The sequence below is a fragment of the Galleria mellonella genome, unplaced genomic scaffold (assembly GCF_026898425.1).
Source record: "Galleria mellonella isolate WM207_F2 unplaced genomic scaffold, CSIRO_AGI_GalMel_v1 utg63, whole genome shotgun sequence".
NCBI lineage: Eukaryota > Metazoa > Arthropoda > Insecta > Lepidoptera > Pyralidae > Galleria > Galleria mellonella.
In genome coordinates this window covers 3682347-3699643 of record NW_026442130.1, presented here as the reverse complement: position 1 = coordinate 3699643, position 17297 = coordinate 3682347, and the positions used below count along the sequence as shown (strand labels likewise).

The 17297-nt window shown below is 33.2% G+C and overlaps 1 protein-coding gene across 1 annotated transcript; it reads left to right on the top strand.

The window, feature by feature from the left end:
• Positions 1–2367: 2367 nt before the first annotated feature.
• Positions 2368–15285, top strand: LOC113509532 (mitochondrial potassium channel ATP-binding subunit). Its single transcript, XM_052899828.1, has 14 exons — positions 2368–2546; positions 2624–2963; positions 3810–3965; positions 4421–4566; positions 4960–5035; positions 5473–5613; positions 6277–6461; positions 7176–7353; positions 8189–8308; positions 9242–9345; positions 9960–10134; positions 10576–10754; positions 12308–12455; positions 13540–15285. The coding sequence occupies exons 1-14, from the start codon at positions 2500–2502 to the stop codon at positions 13633–13635; spliced, it is 2091 nt and encodes a 696-aa protein (XP_052755788.1). The 5' UTR covers positions 2368–2499; the 3' UTR covers positions 13636–15285.
• Positions 15286–17297: the final 2012 nt, after the last annotated feature.

Genomic DNA, 17297 nt, shown 5'->3' with positions numbered 1-17297 from the left:
ATTGAAAGTAATAGTATATTACCATCGAATCAATTTGGTTTTCGCCGTAGATATTCAGCGCGCGAAAGTTTAGCGAACTTCTATGTCGACCTTAGTACTGCTTTGAATAACGATGAATATGTTCTATCTGTTTTTTTAGATGTCGTAGGAGCTTTTAACAATGTAAATTTAACAGTTCTATCTTCGATTTTATCCTCATTTCTTCCAATGAAACTTATCGAATGGATTTATAATTTTCTTAGTAATAGAGAAGTGTATGTTAAAGTAAATAGTAAATTAATAGGACCTAGGTTAAGCTCTAAAGGAGTATGTCAAGGTGGTATTCTAAGCCCGCTACTATATATTTTATATATCTATAAACTTAATTCAATTTTAGGAAACAGTGTGAACAACTTGCAATTTGCCGATGATTTATTAATTTATATAAAAGGAAAGAATATTATTGATATGCAATTAGTGTTAAATGAGTCATTAAAAAGACTTGAGAAATATTTTTCTCTTCTTTCCCTCGATATTAGTTTAACCAAAAGTAAAGTAGTTGTTTTTCATCAAGTTCATAAATATGTTCCATTAATGAATATTATATATAATAATCAAACTCTTCCAACAGACTGTAGCGTTAAATTTCTGGGGGTAATTTTTCATCAAAATTTAAAATGGGATCTATACGTTGATTGCTTAGTAGATCGTGCTTTAAGAGCCACTAATATAATAAGATCTGTAATTGGTCGTAACTGGGGAGCTGATCCTAAAATTATCCTTTTACTTTACAAATCTCTTGTTAGAAGTAATTTTGATTACGCTTTCTTTTGTTATGCCTCAGAACATAAATTAGTAGAAAAACTCGAAAAAATTCAAAATATGAATTTAAGACTTATTTTAGGTGCTATGTATACTTCTCCAATTATCTCAATGCAAGTAGAATGTAATTTGCCTCCTATCCTTCTTCGTTTCGAATACCTAAAACTCAAATTTCTCTTCAAAGTTTTTTCAGTTTCCAATAACCCACTCATACTCAAATTATTAAATTGCCCCATTTCTATGTTTTTGAATAAAACTATTGTCAATGATTTGAATTTACGAGATGAATATAACATCTATAGTAGTAAGATACTTCCTTGTTATAATGGCCTTTATGAGAGTAAGTTCTGTAAGATCAAAATTGTTATACGTAAAGACATAAAAGAAAAGCACGATATGTATGAGACTTTATCAGAATTTATTGACTACAGGCAGATATATACAGATGGTTCCAAAAATGCACTTAGCACTTCAGTGGCTTTTTACGATTTGTCAAATAGATTTGGTCACGGTTATAAAATTTCAACTTTGGCTAGTATTTACACAGCAGAAGCAAAAGCTATATTTTTAGCATTAGAATACATAGAAAAACAGGTACTATATTCGAAATGGATTATAATTACAGATAGTATGAGTGTTCTTATGGCATTAAAAAATAACACATTCATTTCATCATCAAACTACTTAATTCAAGAAATTCGTAATAAATATTATCATCTCTGTACTATATATGGAAAAGATATTATCTTCATCTGGACCCCTTCACATATTGGAGTGTTTGGGAATGAACAAGTAGACACTTTGGCTAAAATTATTAATTCAAGTGCTGCTCGTGTTCAAGATTTACCCCTTTGTTACTCAGATTGTAGTATTGGAATACATAAAATCGTTACAACTAAATGGGAGGAGCATTGGACTCAAATATTACAGACTAAAGGCAAATGGTACCGCAAAATTAATTGGCGTATTGGAAAACCGTGGTTCTGCAAAGGAAAGGACACAAACAGAAAATTTTACACCAATATTTGTAGATTACGAATCGGCCACGGACATTTCAACGAACACCTGCACCGAATGGGCATGATCGCTTCCCCATCATGCACATGGTGTAACTCAAATACAGCCCAATCTCTACATCACCTTTTTTTTGATTGCTCTGAATTTGTCATTCAAAGACACATTATGTTTGACGAACTTAGGATTATCTTCAAAAAACCCGAAAATATCCCGCACTCAATCCCGCTTCTCTTAAGATTTCCTTCTTGTTTCAAAGCTATTTTCACTTATATTACTACAACATTCAAGGAGCTATAAGAATACTTTTATTGAATTGCAAGACAATGATTTTTTATAATTATTTATTTTTAATTTGATAAATCCACTGGTTTAAGAAAACTCAAGAAAAGATATTTATGAAAATGTACTTACCGGATTTGACAAATGAAATATTGAAGATTATGACAATAATTGAAGCGACATTAGAAAAATAAAATTCCAGACAAATTATCTTTTTGAAGACTAGGCAGCATGGTCTCCGACCTTAGCCTGTTCCAAACGGAACAAACGTACTAAAAAAAAAAAAAAAAAAGGAGTTTCCGTGAATTTTCAGCTAAAATTACATAAAATTGGTTCTTTAAGAATTAAATAATGCCTTTTTAGCTTATCCATACTTTAATTATAATATTTAAATTGTAAAACATGTGGCAATTACTACAATCACAGTTATGTCAAGCCTCAAGGCAGAGGTAAACATTGGTGAACGTTTGTAATGCAGTTTTTGAATGTTTCATACGATAACGTGAACTATTCTCATTACTTTCAGGTTATTATTAACAAAGTGTAATGGGTCTTTTATGAATATATTAAAAAATAAGCCAACAAATGTATATCAACGCTACATTTCTGATGTAAAGAGAACTGTGGAAAATGGTGCAAAGTCCAATGTTTTATTAGTTTGTAGTCCCTGGAAGCTCTGTACCGGTGTTAGTTTAGGCTTAGCAGCTCGTTTATTATTAAATAATAGCTCTGTGTTGTGTAAAGCGCAGAATTCTAGGTTAATACAAAGAAGATCAAACATACATAGTGACAATGCAAAATTTGACTGGAAAAGGTTTCTAGAGTACTTAAAACCTCATAAGTGGCTGCTAGCTGCTGCTGTGGCGGTAAGATTCATATTTTTATATCCTATTTATACTATAAATGCAACATTTTGTATGGGTGGATGTTTATTATCCTTTTATGCAAAAACTACTGAATGGATTTGAATGAAATTTGGTATATGGGTAGGTTATATTCCATATTAGTACATGGTAAAAGCCACGGAATACAGCTATTTATATAAATATCACATAATTGTCCTATCCACAAATTAAGATGGCTTAGTTTTATCTTGTGTTATGAGAAATTTGGCAACTAACTTCTTATAAGTTTTTCTAGAATAATCATTTCCTAGATAATTTAGTAAACTCTTTGCTAAACTGGCCTACTCAAAAATTCTGGAACCTTCTTAGCACAAAGCGATCTAAGAAAGAGATGGTCTTTGAGGGAATAAGAGTGAGATGGTATCAGATAATTGACACAAGATTATTAACACCTATCACACTTTCATCATCTTCTTCATGCTTAATAATATATAATAAACATTAACAATGATGATAATATTAGAGTTTTTATAACAAGCTATTTAAATAACGATTATAATGGTCTATAATTAATAATTTATTCTGTTGCCCTGTGGTCCCAGTATAGAATAGGCCAACTCTTCCTTTTCCATGGGTATTGTAAGAAGTAAGGGGTGACTAAAAAAATTTAGTAGTTGAGGACTGGGCTGTGGCGTCTCTGCTTAAACATCACCAAGGCTACTGCATGCTTTGACTGTAATTGTTAATTCATTTGCTAAGTATGGCAACTACTGGCAAAACATGCCTTATGGGGGAGGCCTATGATTAGCAGTGGACCGATAATAGTTGATATATAGTATATAGTAATGATTTTTTTTTGTTTTCCAGTCAGCTCTAGCTGTGGCATTTTTAAATGTGTACATTCCGGCTATGCTTGGTGTGATTGTCAATGTATTAGCCAATATGAAGACCAACCCCAGTGCAGACTTTATTGAGGAGATAAAGTTGCCAGCATTGAAATTGATATCTTTGTATATAGGACAGGTAATATAAATTTAGTTTTTTATCTTTCTCTTATAATAAATATAATATGCAAATTTATACTTTATATATAATAGTCTCATGTCTTAATTTTCATTTATACTAATCTCTGAAACCAGTCTGAAATCTTCACTTTAGTAAAATCAAACTGATTTTATTGAAGTCTAAAAGTCTATTGCTTGCTCCAATGTGAGCAGATAGAATAGTTTTTTCTGATATTTTTTTTCAATGCTTGTTGAGTCAGCTAGTATTATTTATATCTTTTTGCAATTAAACACACTTTTCATTTAGATTTTATATTAAGTGTAAAAATAATGATTAGAAATAAATAAATAATAATAATAAATAACGCCTATATGGTCAAATTACTAAAATAATTTAAATTAAAAGAGTTAATGGGAGGAAAATCTTGAAACCACACTGTATGTATTATTAAATATAAATTTATGTTATTGCAGGCTGCCTTCACATTCCTGTACATTCATTTGTTGGCACAAGTCGGTGAAATGGTTGCGGCTCAAATGAAACAAGACCTCTTCGTGTCCATACTACAGCAGGATATGGCGTTTTTTGATCGCGAGAGGACTGGCGAACTTGTTAATAGGTACTGCATAATTGCAATAATTATATCTTGACTAATATGTAAGCAGTTTGGTGGTAGAAATACATTTAATATCCTTCAACAGGAGTGTTGTTATTATTATTTATATCAACCAACTTTAAAAAGAAAGGTTTTCATTTTGATTATTTTTTTTTGCTTGTTACTTCATAACTGTATCAGTTATAAATCAATTTGGAAAATTTTTATCTGGTAAGATATACCTATAGATTGATCCCCATAGAAATTTTATTAAAATCTGTTCAATGGTTTAGTTTTTAAATCAAAATAACTGGTTTTACGACAATTAAAGTTGATTTTTGTGGAACATAATCTTATGTTATTCCCTTCTATTTTCTCATATATTTCTTAATATTTAATACTTTCTATTTATTACAGAATAACTGTTGATGTACAAGACTTCAAAAGTTCATTTAAACAAACTATATCTGGAGGATTAAGAGCAATAACACAGGTTAGAAGATTTTCATAATTTACCTCATGATCAACTAGATTTTACACATGACTTTATCAGCATCCCTGGGATGATAAACTTTTTTTTTATATCACAAAGGTGGCAAACAAGCATACGGGATTGGCAGAGTTGAAGAATAGCTTATTATCCTTACTAATAATATAAATGTGAAAGTGAGTTTGTTTATTTGTTACCTTTTGGTGCCTTAATGGCTTAACCAGTTACTATGAAATCTGGTATATATAAAGTAAATATATCATAGTCTTGTTGTTTGTGTAGTTTGTAATATTAATTTTATATATTTATAAATTTATAAATATTAGTAAGGCTCTGAAATTTGCTGTAAGTAAAAAATGTTTGGACGTTGGAGGGACCAGTAGAGATGTTTTTCATCCTATCTCTAATTGATGACATTTAGAATGATTATCATGTTGTAGGTTATAGGTTCAGCTGTGAGTCTACTAATCATCTCTCCACACTTGACTGGCTTGACGATGATATGCGTGCCGTCAGTAGTCATTGGTGGGACGTTTATCGGCTCTTTATTGAGGAAGCTTTCAAGAGAAGCGCAAGCGCAGGTATGTTTTTAACCGCCATTCCACTTGGTAGATAGATTTGCCTTAATTAAATGTAGACTGGATTTGATTCTTACTTTTATCTCGAAATTGATTTAAGAAATAAAATGATTGTTTTTAAAATTTGTTTAGATTTGTTAGTGTTTATATTCTATATTGTTTTAGTTCTTTGTGTTCTTCTTCACATTCGCAGGTTGTTCTATTCAGTTTCTATAGTAATTTTAATTCTTAAATCGCTCTACAGAGGCAGCACTAATGTTTGCTGGTTATTCACTTTTAAATAATAAGAAAATTAAGATCGAATATCTTTGTTGTTAATCAATGCTCAATGTTTTACTATCTGATCATTGCAACTGTTTACTGTTATAATATTTTACTGAATTAGGTTTTGGTTTGTATAAATTCATATTATTAGTTATTCGATTAAAATTATTTTCTTTAATTCCACTACCATTAGTATGTGTACGATTGTCGGCACTCTAAGATTGTCTACTATTGTTATTACCAGAAGTTCTTTACAACCTTCTATATTAGAGATCAATGTCCGACTGTCATTTCATCCACGCACGATTTGCGGTACTATTATAATCACCACCTGTAGAGCCATAATTATGTAAAGAATTACTTAATGGTATGGTCAGGTCTTTAGACATTGATTTTTTTCAGATAGAAAAAGCAACATTGGTAGCTGAGGAGGCGATATCTAACATGCGTACAGTGCGCGCGTTTGCGGGCGAAGAAAATGAAGCAGAGATGTTTGCGCGGGAAAGCGACGCCGCCGCCGCCCTCAGTATGGAGTTGGGACTTGGCGTCGGTCTGTTCCAGGCCGGGACTAATCTATTTCTCAATGGGTAAACTATATATTTTTTAATAATAATTCCGCGCATCTAGATATATTACTTTTTATAAAATAATAATAATTCCGACCCCCCCCCAGGCTAATGGCTTTTACGGTAAAAAACTTAGTTTGCTGTATATATCTACTTTCTTTTTAATGGACGAGAATGGAATGGTAACATTCGCAAGTTATACTAATATGCATCTATTAGAACAGTATAGAACCATTATGTCGCTAGTATTGCAATTAGAGAGTGCGAAATGTCTCAATTTCAATATCAATTTATTAGAATTTATTTCAAGAGTAACCCCACAGTTACTAAAACCGGCATGCATGCATGAGACGTGTTTTTTTAATGTATGATAATAAAATGGTAACCCCGCCTGCGCTATCGGTATACACTGGCGGGCCATCAGTGAGGGATGATTGGTGAGGATGAAAAGGCAGGTCAGTTAGCCCATCCTGACTAATTCAACGATAAATTAGTCACGATAGTTTCCAGGGGTAATCGCGTGGAGGTCGACCCTATAGGATATACTGATAGCAATAGGGACTAACCTCCCCAATACTAACAATCTCTTCCCCCCACATGAGACGTGTTAAGACAGTGGATGAAACAAAAGATGTTGTCTCGAATACACTTCTAGTTTTATTTCTGTTTATCCTTCAAGAAGCGTGTAAATAAATAGCTAGAATATTCCATATAAGGTCAATGAACCTGTTCTAGGATGGTGCTGGCCACGATGTTCCTCGGCGGTCACCTGATGTCTTCAGGCCGTATGTCGGCCGGTGACGTCATGGCGTTCCTAGTGAACGCGCAGACCGTGCAACGGTCCGTAGCGCAACTGTCGCTACTGTTTGGCTCTGTGGTGAAGGGAATCATCGCCGGAGGACGAGTATTTGAGGTAAGATATCATATTTAATCTAAATAGAAACTATTAGCTGACTTCTGAAGGTATAAAACTTTTTAATGAAACTTGGATTAAATGAAAAATGTACTAAAATATAATACAATGCACTCAGGTTGCCATTTCTTATTAAACTAGGGTTGCCAGGAGAAAATAAGTAAATTTTTTTTATACTATGTAGAATGGCAAACATGCTGACGGCCCACCTGATGGAAAGTGGTAACCGTCGCCTATAGACATAAGCAGTACCATGGACATATCAGAGTATACTGTTTCGCCCATGATACTCGCCATGCGTTGCCATTCCTGAGGACTCAGATGTTATTCCTCTGTACCCTGTAAATTTACGTCATATCCCACTCTTCAAACCGAAACACAGCCATGCAGACACAACTACTTTACGGTGGAAACTTATCGTGTTTTTGATAAGATTTACTCTAAACAGAAGTTTATTCTTTTTTTTTACATTCTACCATAGGATTATCTATACAAAATGGCCGCAAGTATGGGTTGCTCCTTAACAACCTAAGGTTGCAGTGGGAGAGAAGGGATTGTTAGTAATGAGAACAAACAGCCTCATTACTAGCAATATACCCTGTCAGATCGACCTCCACGTGGTTCTCTTATTTGTTATTATTATTTTTATGAATTAATCACGATAAGCCAACCTGTTTCATTTTCACCTGTCATTCCTCACTGCCTCGCCAGTGTATACCGATTGCGCAGGTTGGGGTTACCATTCCATTATAATATTATAAAAAAAAACTAAAACTAACTAACTATAAAATTCTATGACAAGCGCTAGCAACTAATAGTAATAATTTTTTTTCAGTATATAAATAAGGTACCACAAATGGACACATCTGGCACAAAGATAATCAAGTACCACGAACTTCATGGAGACATTGAATTTAAAGACGTCACATTCGCTTATCCTACGCGGCCTGAAGCCGTAAGTATTCTGTAATTTAAAAAAATGCATGTTCAGAATTCAAATATTTGTTCTAATTTATCTCCTACAATTCGATACGATCGGTTCTAAATTATAATATTTTATTTTGATCAACGCCATCTATCGGCTTATTCACAAACCCAGTTATTCCCACCATTGCGTGCCGTAATGGTCTTTTTATACTTTGTTAAATGTTAATTGCAAGTACTCTATTTTTTTTACATACATAAAAACGTAATCTATATTTTATATATTAAAAAAATATTAATGTTTTATAAAGTCAGAGGGTCCACCAGAGGGAGACTGTACAAAAGTCGATTACTTCTGTCCCATTCGTGTTTCAACCGTAAAGCAGCTGTGTTTGCATGGCTGTTTCGGTTTGAAGGGTGGGATATAGCGTGAATTTACAGGGTACAGAGGAATAACACCTGAGTCCTCAGGAATGGTAACGCATGGGGGATATCATGGACGAAACAGTATACTCTGTTATGTCCATGGTACTGCTCATGTCTATAGGCGACGGTTACCACTTTTCATCAGGTCGGCCGTCAGCTTGTTTGCTATTCTAAGTTGTATAAAAAAAAGTCTAAACAGTGCTTACAAAGCGTCACTTACAATTAATTAGTAATTTTTGGTTACTTTTATTATTTCAAGTGTGAAAGCCCAATATACCGTAATTATTTACAAATTTATATTCAGTTAAGTAATGTTTTTATTATATTTTAATGTAATAACCACCGGTTTAATTTAACTGTAATTTGATCGAGAAAGTTCGACTAGTTTTGGGACCATCCGCGACACTTAGTCTTGAGTAGCGGTGACGCGAACGCGATCGTAATCAAATTAAACGTCAATTAAGTCAGTAGTTATTATATTATAATGTAATGTGTACTTATAAAACTTTTAACAATAAACCTTTTTTTTATATTACAGACGGTATTGAAAAACTTCAATCTAAAAATACCTGCGGGTAAGACGGTCGCCATTGTGGGCACGTCGGGTAACGGGAAGTCCACAATAATAGCTTTGTTGGAAAGGTATGTAATTTTCTATTTATATGTCAACTAGAAATTTGTCTGAAATTACATATTCGTGAATTGTGAATGTACAAACCACTTGTAGATGACGTAGCGTGAATTTACAGGGTACAGAGAAATAACACCTGAGTCCTCAGGAATGACAACGCATGGGGGGTATCGTGGGCGAAACAGTATACACAGTTATGTCCATGGTACTGCTCATGTCTATAGGCGACGGTTACCACTTTCCATCAGGTGGGCCGTCAGCTTGTTTGCCATTCTAAGTTGTATAAAAAAATCTTGATAGGACATTTAGAAGTGGTCTGTTCAGTCAGTACTTTTAAAAAACTAATTCTAATAAAAAAAAAAAGAGTTTCAGAAATTCTCACATAATTTTCACATATTATATATGTAAAGATTTGATTGTTCGTTCTGTTGTTTGTAATGGATAGACTCAATCGATTTTAAAAATTCTTTCACCTACCGAAAGCTATATTATCAGCCAGGAGTAACATAGGCTATATATTGTTTTCGAATATTCCATGTGCTCATGTGAAGCCGGTCTAAGTAGCTAGTAGTTTATAAAATAGTACTTATTTGTATTATTATACAAGGGTTATTTTTGATTGCAGATTCTACGATGTAAACAGCGGTGAAGTGACGATAGATGGGGTCAATATTCGAGATTTGGACGCGAAATGGCTCCGGGGACGGGCCCTCGGTCTGATCAGTCAGGAGCCGGTGTTATTTGCAACCACAATTAAAGAGAATATACGGTATGGAAAACCAGATGCTAGTGATGCTGAGGTGAGTATTGTTGTGTTAAATTCCTCTGGTATTAAACCCTCACGGCACTATGAAATTAGATAATAAATATTTGGTGTAAATGTCAGATATTTGGCAGTTTTCCGCTTTGGGTAAAAATAAATATTTGCGGCCCTGGGCAAAAAAAAAATTTGCCGCTTCGGACAAACAAATACTTGCCGCTCCGGGCTATAATAAATATATGCCGCTTCGGGCAAAAATAAATATTTGCAGTTCCGGCCAAAATAAATATTTGCCGTTCCGGGCGAAAATAAATATCCCTCTGGGCAAAAACTAATATTTGTCGCTTCGAGTAAAATAAATAATATTTGCCGCAATTTTCTTGTTTTAGGCATTTACTCGGCTTTGGGCACATTCCTAAATCGGATCCAAGTTATATTAAAGAAATATAATTAATTCTTTTTGTTTTTATAAAAATAATAGGTATATAACGCAGCGAAAACAGCTTTTGCCCACGACTTCATCTTGAATTTCCCCGACGCATACGACACGATGGTTGGCGAACGTGGGGTGGCTCTCAGTGGTGGGCAAAAACAAAGGATAGCTATAGCCAGAGCTGTGTTGAAGAACCCGCCCATACTAATATTAGATGAAGCTACAAGGTCAGTTTATTTTAGTGTTACTTATATAAAAAAAAAAAAAAAAAAACTATAAACCTACTGTATTATGTGCAACTGCGATTCGTTGGCAAGTATACGGCTACTGGGAACGGCTTATCCAGGACTAGGGGACTACAGATATCTTAAATCGCGGGATATCGTTAAGGTAACACAAAGGATCTATGAAATGATGGTATAAGGCAGCGGGAAGCACAAAAGATTCCAATGGGTCGACGTGCAACAGCTTAGCTGACCCCATATGTGAATATAAGATAAGATACTGTATTGTGTCACATTTTTTAAAATTTGAGAAAAATAAAAGAAAGCGATGAAACACTTCAATAGATAAAATAGTTTTTTTTTATTAATAAGTGTTACACAATTACACCAATCGTTTTATCCTCAAGGCTTGCGTTATGAGGAACATCCATACACCCAGAACGTCTAGGTCCGAGCGAATTTAATTTCCTAAATTGGCCTGATTGAAAATTGAACCCGGGACCTCATATACATAAAGCAACATGCCCACCACCGTTTCCTGGTTTTATTAAATGTTTGACATTTTTAATAATATATTGAAGGTGGCAAATAAGTGTACGAAGTGCCTTATAGTGGTTTATTAATACGTTGCGATACTAGAGATGTAATTCGCGTATTATGAGTGAGATATGAAGATTTAGAGTCACTCTAACCAGTCATTTCGCTGCCAATACTTACCAGTGAAGGGCGAGATAGAAGATATTTTTTAGGCTAGTGCTATATAAGGTGCATATTTGCGGCATTGCCGATTTTCCGCTGACCGAAGATCGGTGCGTGAGCGACTGAACATACAACGAGCGCGATCGTTCCGTCTCGTTACGACCGATCTTCCGCGTCGTTTGACGTAGCATAGCATATTGTATGTAATATGATGTATTGGCGTTCGTTGCAGATGATCGGCAACCGAAAATCGTCTTAATGTGACGCTAACGATCTATGCACAGTTATTCTGTTAAAACCTAAATGTTTATACGTTGTAATACTTCTTCTTTGGGCTTTGTTCTTTTAGTAACCATCTTTACATATAAATGTGATATAATGACTATTAAAATATATAATAAAATACCAAAATCAATAAAAGAACTACCAGTAAGTCACTTTAAATTACGGTTAAAAAAATGGTTACTGGAATGCAATTTTTATTTAATAAATGACTTTTTAAAAAATTAAATGAATGTATGTAAATGTGTAATTCATTTGTATTGTATGACATTTGTTATATTATTGACTTGTTATGTATTTGTTTTTGTTTAGTTTGTATTTGTATTTGTTTAGTCTGCTACCACTAGTATGTGTGCGGCTGCCAATATTTATGGATTGATCCTACTAGGCTATTAATATACGTAAGCCACTAAATTATAATACTAAATTTGCATGCCTTTAGATAAGGCGAAATGTGTAGATCTATTATATTTAAGACCATTATTATTACCACATTTCTAGCAAATAAATAAATTATTATTATTATTATTTCTGATGAATATACATCCTTACGATGCTTTACTTCCTTGTTACAGTGCTTTGGATTCTGCGAGTGAACAAGTAGTACAAGCGGCGTTGGAGACTGCGGCTCGTGGCCGAACCGTGCTGTTGGTCGCGCACCGTCTTTCCACTGTTCGTGCTGCAGATCTTATTCTCGTGCTCCACGGGGGAGTCATTGTAGAGGTAATTCATTATATTGATTACTAGCAACCCACCCAGGTTTCTGACGGGTAAATGTGTAGATTTTTTTTAAATAAAATACATGTGTTGATAATGTTTTTATAGATGTTTTTTCACCAGAGGGGGATTTTGTACAAAAGTCGATTGCTTGGGTACCCCTTTCTCATTCGTGTTTCAACCGTAAAGTAGTTGTGTTTGCATGGCTGTGTTTCGGTTTGAAGGGTGGGATATGGCGTGAATTTACTGGGTACAGAGGAATAACACCTGAGTCCTCAGGAATGGCAACGCATGGGGGTATCATGGGCGAAACAGTATACTCTGTTATGTCCATGGTACTGCTCATGTCTATAGGCGACGCTTACCACTTTCCATCAGGTGGGCCGTCAACTTGTTTGCCATTCTAAGTTGTATAAAAAAAAAGATGAAAGAATTATTAAAATTGGTTAAGTATTTTTTGAGTATATTCATTGCAAATAAAAAATCAAACCTTTTCTCTGACATAAATCTAACCTATAGTTATAAAAATTAAATTTATGTATGTCATACAAATTTTGGTCCTTTGAGCCAGGACATCATGTTTGTTCATGCAATGAATTTCAAAAGTGTCTATGGATTCTATGATATATAATGTAATAATAATTAGTGCTACGTTACAAAACACTTGCTGAATTGGGCTATTTCAAATAAAAGCATGGTTTATGAATGTACAGTCAGCAGTAGAAATATCTGACAGAATGAAATAATCAATATTAATGAATGAAGTTTGCAATCAGAATTAGATAGTACTGAAAATTTTGTTCTGTTAATTATTTTTGCTGTTGACTGTATACAGCCTGGGCTTATAAGGGCTTTTCACAGTAGCATGAATATGGCGGTCGTATGTACTTTTAAGTTCACACGAGTAGCTTTTTCATTCCCTGTGTTGTCATATCACAAGATATATAAATATATTTCTTTCATAAACTTATCTTTATTTATTCATTCATTTATATATATTATATAATCATTTCTTTTTGTACCTTACCTTACTTTTGATTGCATTACTTACACTGAAAGAGAATGAAAAAAATATGTACACAATTTGCAGATGGGCACACATGAACAGCTGAAGAAGCAGAAAGGTTTCTACTGGAACCTGATTAGGCAACAGGACCAAGACACCGAAAGTTCCAGACTCTTATGAAATTAAACTAAGTAGGCGTTTGCTATTTAGTGAAATTTGCTTTATACGTTAATGCCCATGCTTAGTTAGTTTTAAATAACTAATTATTATATTAATTATTGTATACAATAGTAAAATTATTGAAATCCTTTTAATAGAGTGTTCTCTCAGTGAAATCGAAAGTTTTCTCAAAGAATTATGGGTCACAAAATACAAAAAAAAATTAAGGTGGTATTAAGCATTCAGCTGTCAAATTAGTACAGAAAATTTAATGATTAAAATGAACGCAGCTGTGTCTGCGTGGCTGTGTTTCGGTTTGAAAGACGGATATGGTACTGAAATTGCAGGATACGTAGTTATAACATCTTATTCCTCAGGAATGGCAACTCATATGGGGTTTCACTTTCAATCAGTTGTGCCGTTAGCTTATTTGCCATTCTAAGAGTCAAAAAAGGTGTATGTAAATCTTATAACATTACCAATTAGCATCATCTCTGGTTTTAATTTTTTTTTATAATATGAGAAATATATAAATCAGCAGGAAAAATTTACTTTTAAATTTTATTATTTATTTCTGCATTCTAAGAAGTATAGATACTTTAATAATATCAATAATATTAAAAAAAAAAAGTATTACATCACCTTGGTGATAGTGGTGGGTTTTTTAATGTTTGAAAAAAAAATCATGTTTGACCTCAATTTTTTCAGAAATAAGTATAAGTCTTTTATTTTCTTATTTCAGTTTCAAGGCACTATTACAAATATGCTCCACGCTTAGATTATTTCTTGATGGAGTATCGACCGTAAAAAAAAAACTTTCAAAAATATTTATTTCTTAAAAATAAACTTTTTTTTTTTAATAATATAAACTTTGCCATTATTATTAGTGTTGCAACTAATGACTATTATACTTTGGTAATTAATTGATGAATCGCAATAAAGCATGTAGTCTATGATACAAATTTACTCATACAATAAAAAAAAGAAATATTTGGTCTTTTAACGATGACATAAACTTTTACATTTTATTGATCTGTTTCCATTACGAAGTTCTTTGTTTTTTCTTCTGTGTTTATGATGCAGTATACCGCTTTTTGTGGACCGTGTTTTTTTTTTTTTAATTAAAGGCCATTTTCCAACAGATGGGCAAATTGCATAAAAAAATGTGTTGATTTCATATTCCATACTATTTAAGCTTATGACTCTGCATTTCTTTGCAATATTAAAGGTTAAGAGTACAGAATACAGTCGATATATTTGATAGTTTTGACTAATTTTTTTTTCTTTTATTTTCTATTCTATTTTATTTTTTGGTAATTTAATATGTACCTAAGTGTAAGTTTCAATTTGTATTAAGGAAAATGTTCACATTGTTTTTATATGAGTGAACTCATCTCTATATTTGCTTTTAACTAATTTTAAAATGAAATTTTATTTATAATTAGATTCTAATAACCACAGTTACCGAACCAAATAGGAAATCTATGTTTCACTTTTATTTGTATAGGTATAAAGTTTATAATATATTACAGAATAATATGTGTAAATTAATTATTTATTTTTTAATATACTGTGTAAAGATTATATACATCTTGTAACATATTACTTTTTAAAATTATGTATTTGTAATACATAATATGGTATTTATGTACTATTTTTATTTTGTCGCAATTCTCTTTTTTTTTTTTAATTATAAGTGATGTATTTGAACTACTTATAAAGCTAATTGTTCGACATATCGAATGATAATCTAAATACATTGGTGTTTGTGAATATTGCGTAACAATACGATAAACAGATTTGTGAATAGATAATTTTTATAATCTATTTTAAATACGCTATTAGTACTAAAGCGATGAAAAATCTTGCATTTATTTTATACCACAAAGGTGGCAAGCATACAGCCCGTCTGACGGTAAACACTCGCTGTAGCCTATGGACGTTTGCAACGCTAGGGTTGTCACTTGCGCGTTGCCGGCCCTGAAGAAATCTTAATATACCTTTTTGAAGAACTTCATACTGTAGTCTCTGGGGAATACCTCAGTAGAGAGCTCATTCCACAGCATGAGCGTTCGCGGTGGAAAATTTCTTTGAAAAACCGCACTGTACATGACCATTTAAGTTCAAGCGTGTGGGATGAATTCTCTGTCGATGTCGAGCGGTGCGATGATAAAAGGTGGCTTTAGACATCATTTCACTAGCATGTACATAGCTATCTATATATTTGCTTCTTTATTGCCGATGTTTAGAACAATTCACGTCGAAATGTTGGCAATAAAGAAGCAGGTATGTAAGTACTATTTACTTGTAAAGGCTTTTACATCGCGTAAAGTCCCGATAGTGTATTTAAAATATGTTTAAACAAGGCGAAAGTTGTCTTAAAATTAAAAAGTTATTAAAACGCTAACATTAAATCCACTGTTGCGGCTACAGCGACATGGTTTTTTTTTACTGATTCTACGCCCTTAACACTTAGATTATGCAAAATTGTCTGTTTATAGTGTTTACGTATTTTTTATAATATTTACATTGTGTTTGCATAGCTGTGTTTAGGTTTGAAGGGTGGGATATGGCGTGAATTTACAGGGTACAGAGGAATAACACCTGAGTCCTCAGGGATGACAACGCATGGGGGTATCATGGGCGAAACAGTATACTCTGTTATGTCCATGGTACTGCTCATGTCTATAGGCGACGGTTATCAATTTCCATCAGGTGGGCCGTTAGCTTGTTTGCCATTCTAAGTTGTATAAAAAAATGTAATATGTTATTGATAAGTTAATTAGTGGAGTGCAAAGGGTCAATATATAATATTGTATTATTTTAAACAAAATAACACCTTTATAGCTTGTTGTAGATAGTTGCCTTTGCTGCTTATTAAAATAATGTCAAAATCAAAATAAAGGACAAGTGACCGCTTTTAGTGCATTTACATTGGACCAGTTACTCGAAACTCGAGACAGATCAGAACAACTACTGTCACTGTGTAAACCGACTTTAAGTCGACGTAATAATAATAAATATTATTATTATTATTAATAGTGTAGTGTGCATAATAACAATAAACACTAAATAATCACACTAATAGCCAGCCCCCTTAGACATGTGGCAAGTTATCGCTACCGAGTCCATGAGTTGGAATGAGATATCCGACGTTGCTATCTTATTCTATCTTATGGGCTCGCTAGCCATGTTGATTCCATCGATGGATTCGCTTGCCGCCTATCTAGACCAGCGGTTCCTAAAGTGGTTTCCGTAAAAAAGTTATCTGGGTTCCGCGAAATTATTTATACAATGAAACAATTTCATTCTTTGCATTAAAAATTAAAGGAAACTATAAAGTGTTATACTTTTAAAATAATTCTAATAAAAGTTTTTGTTTTTATTTAAATTTCAGTGTTTTTGATTTTTATTAATTTGATATGGGGTTCCATAAAATATGTTTGGTGGGTTTTCCGTTATCTTAAAAGTTTAGGAACCTCTGGTTTAGAGGGCTTAGTTTAACTAGGATACCCTGTTTTCTACATTCAAATAAAGAACATTTGGGGGAGTACCCTGGACACCCAGACCAAAGTTTATGATAAGTTCATTTCCTAAATGGGCTCAACTGGGAATCGAACTCTGAACCTCATTGTCTTAAATCCACGCGTCCAACACTGCGCTATAGACAGATATTGTCGATA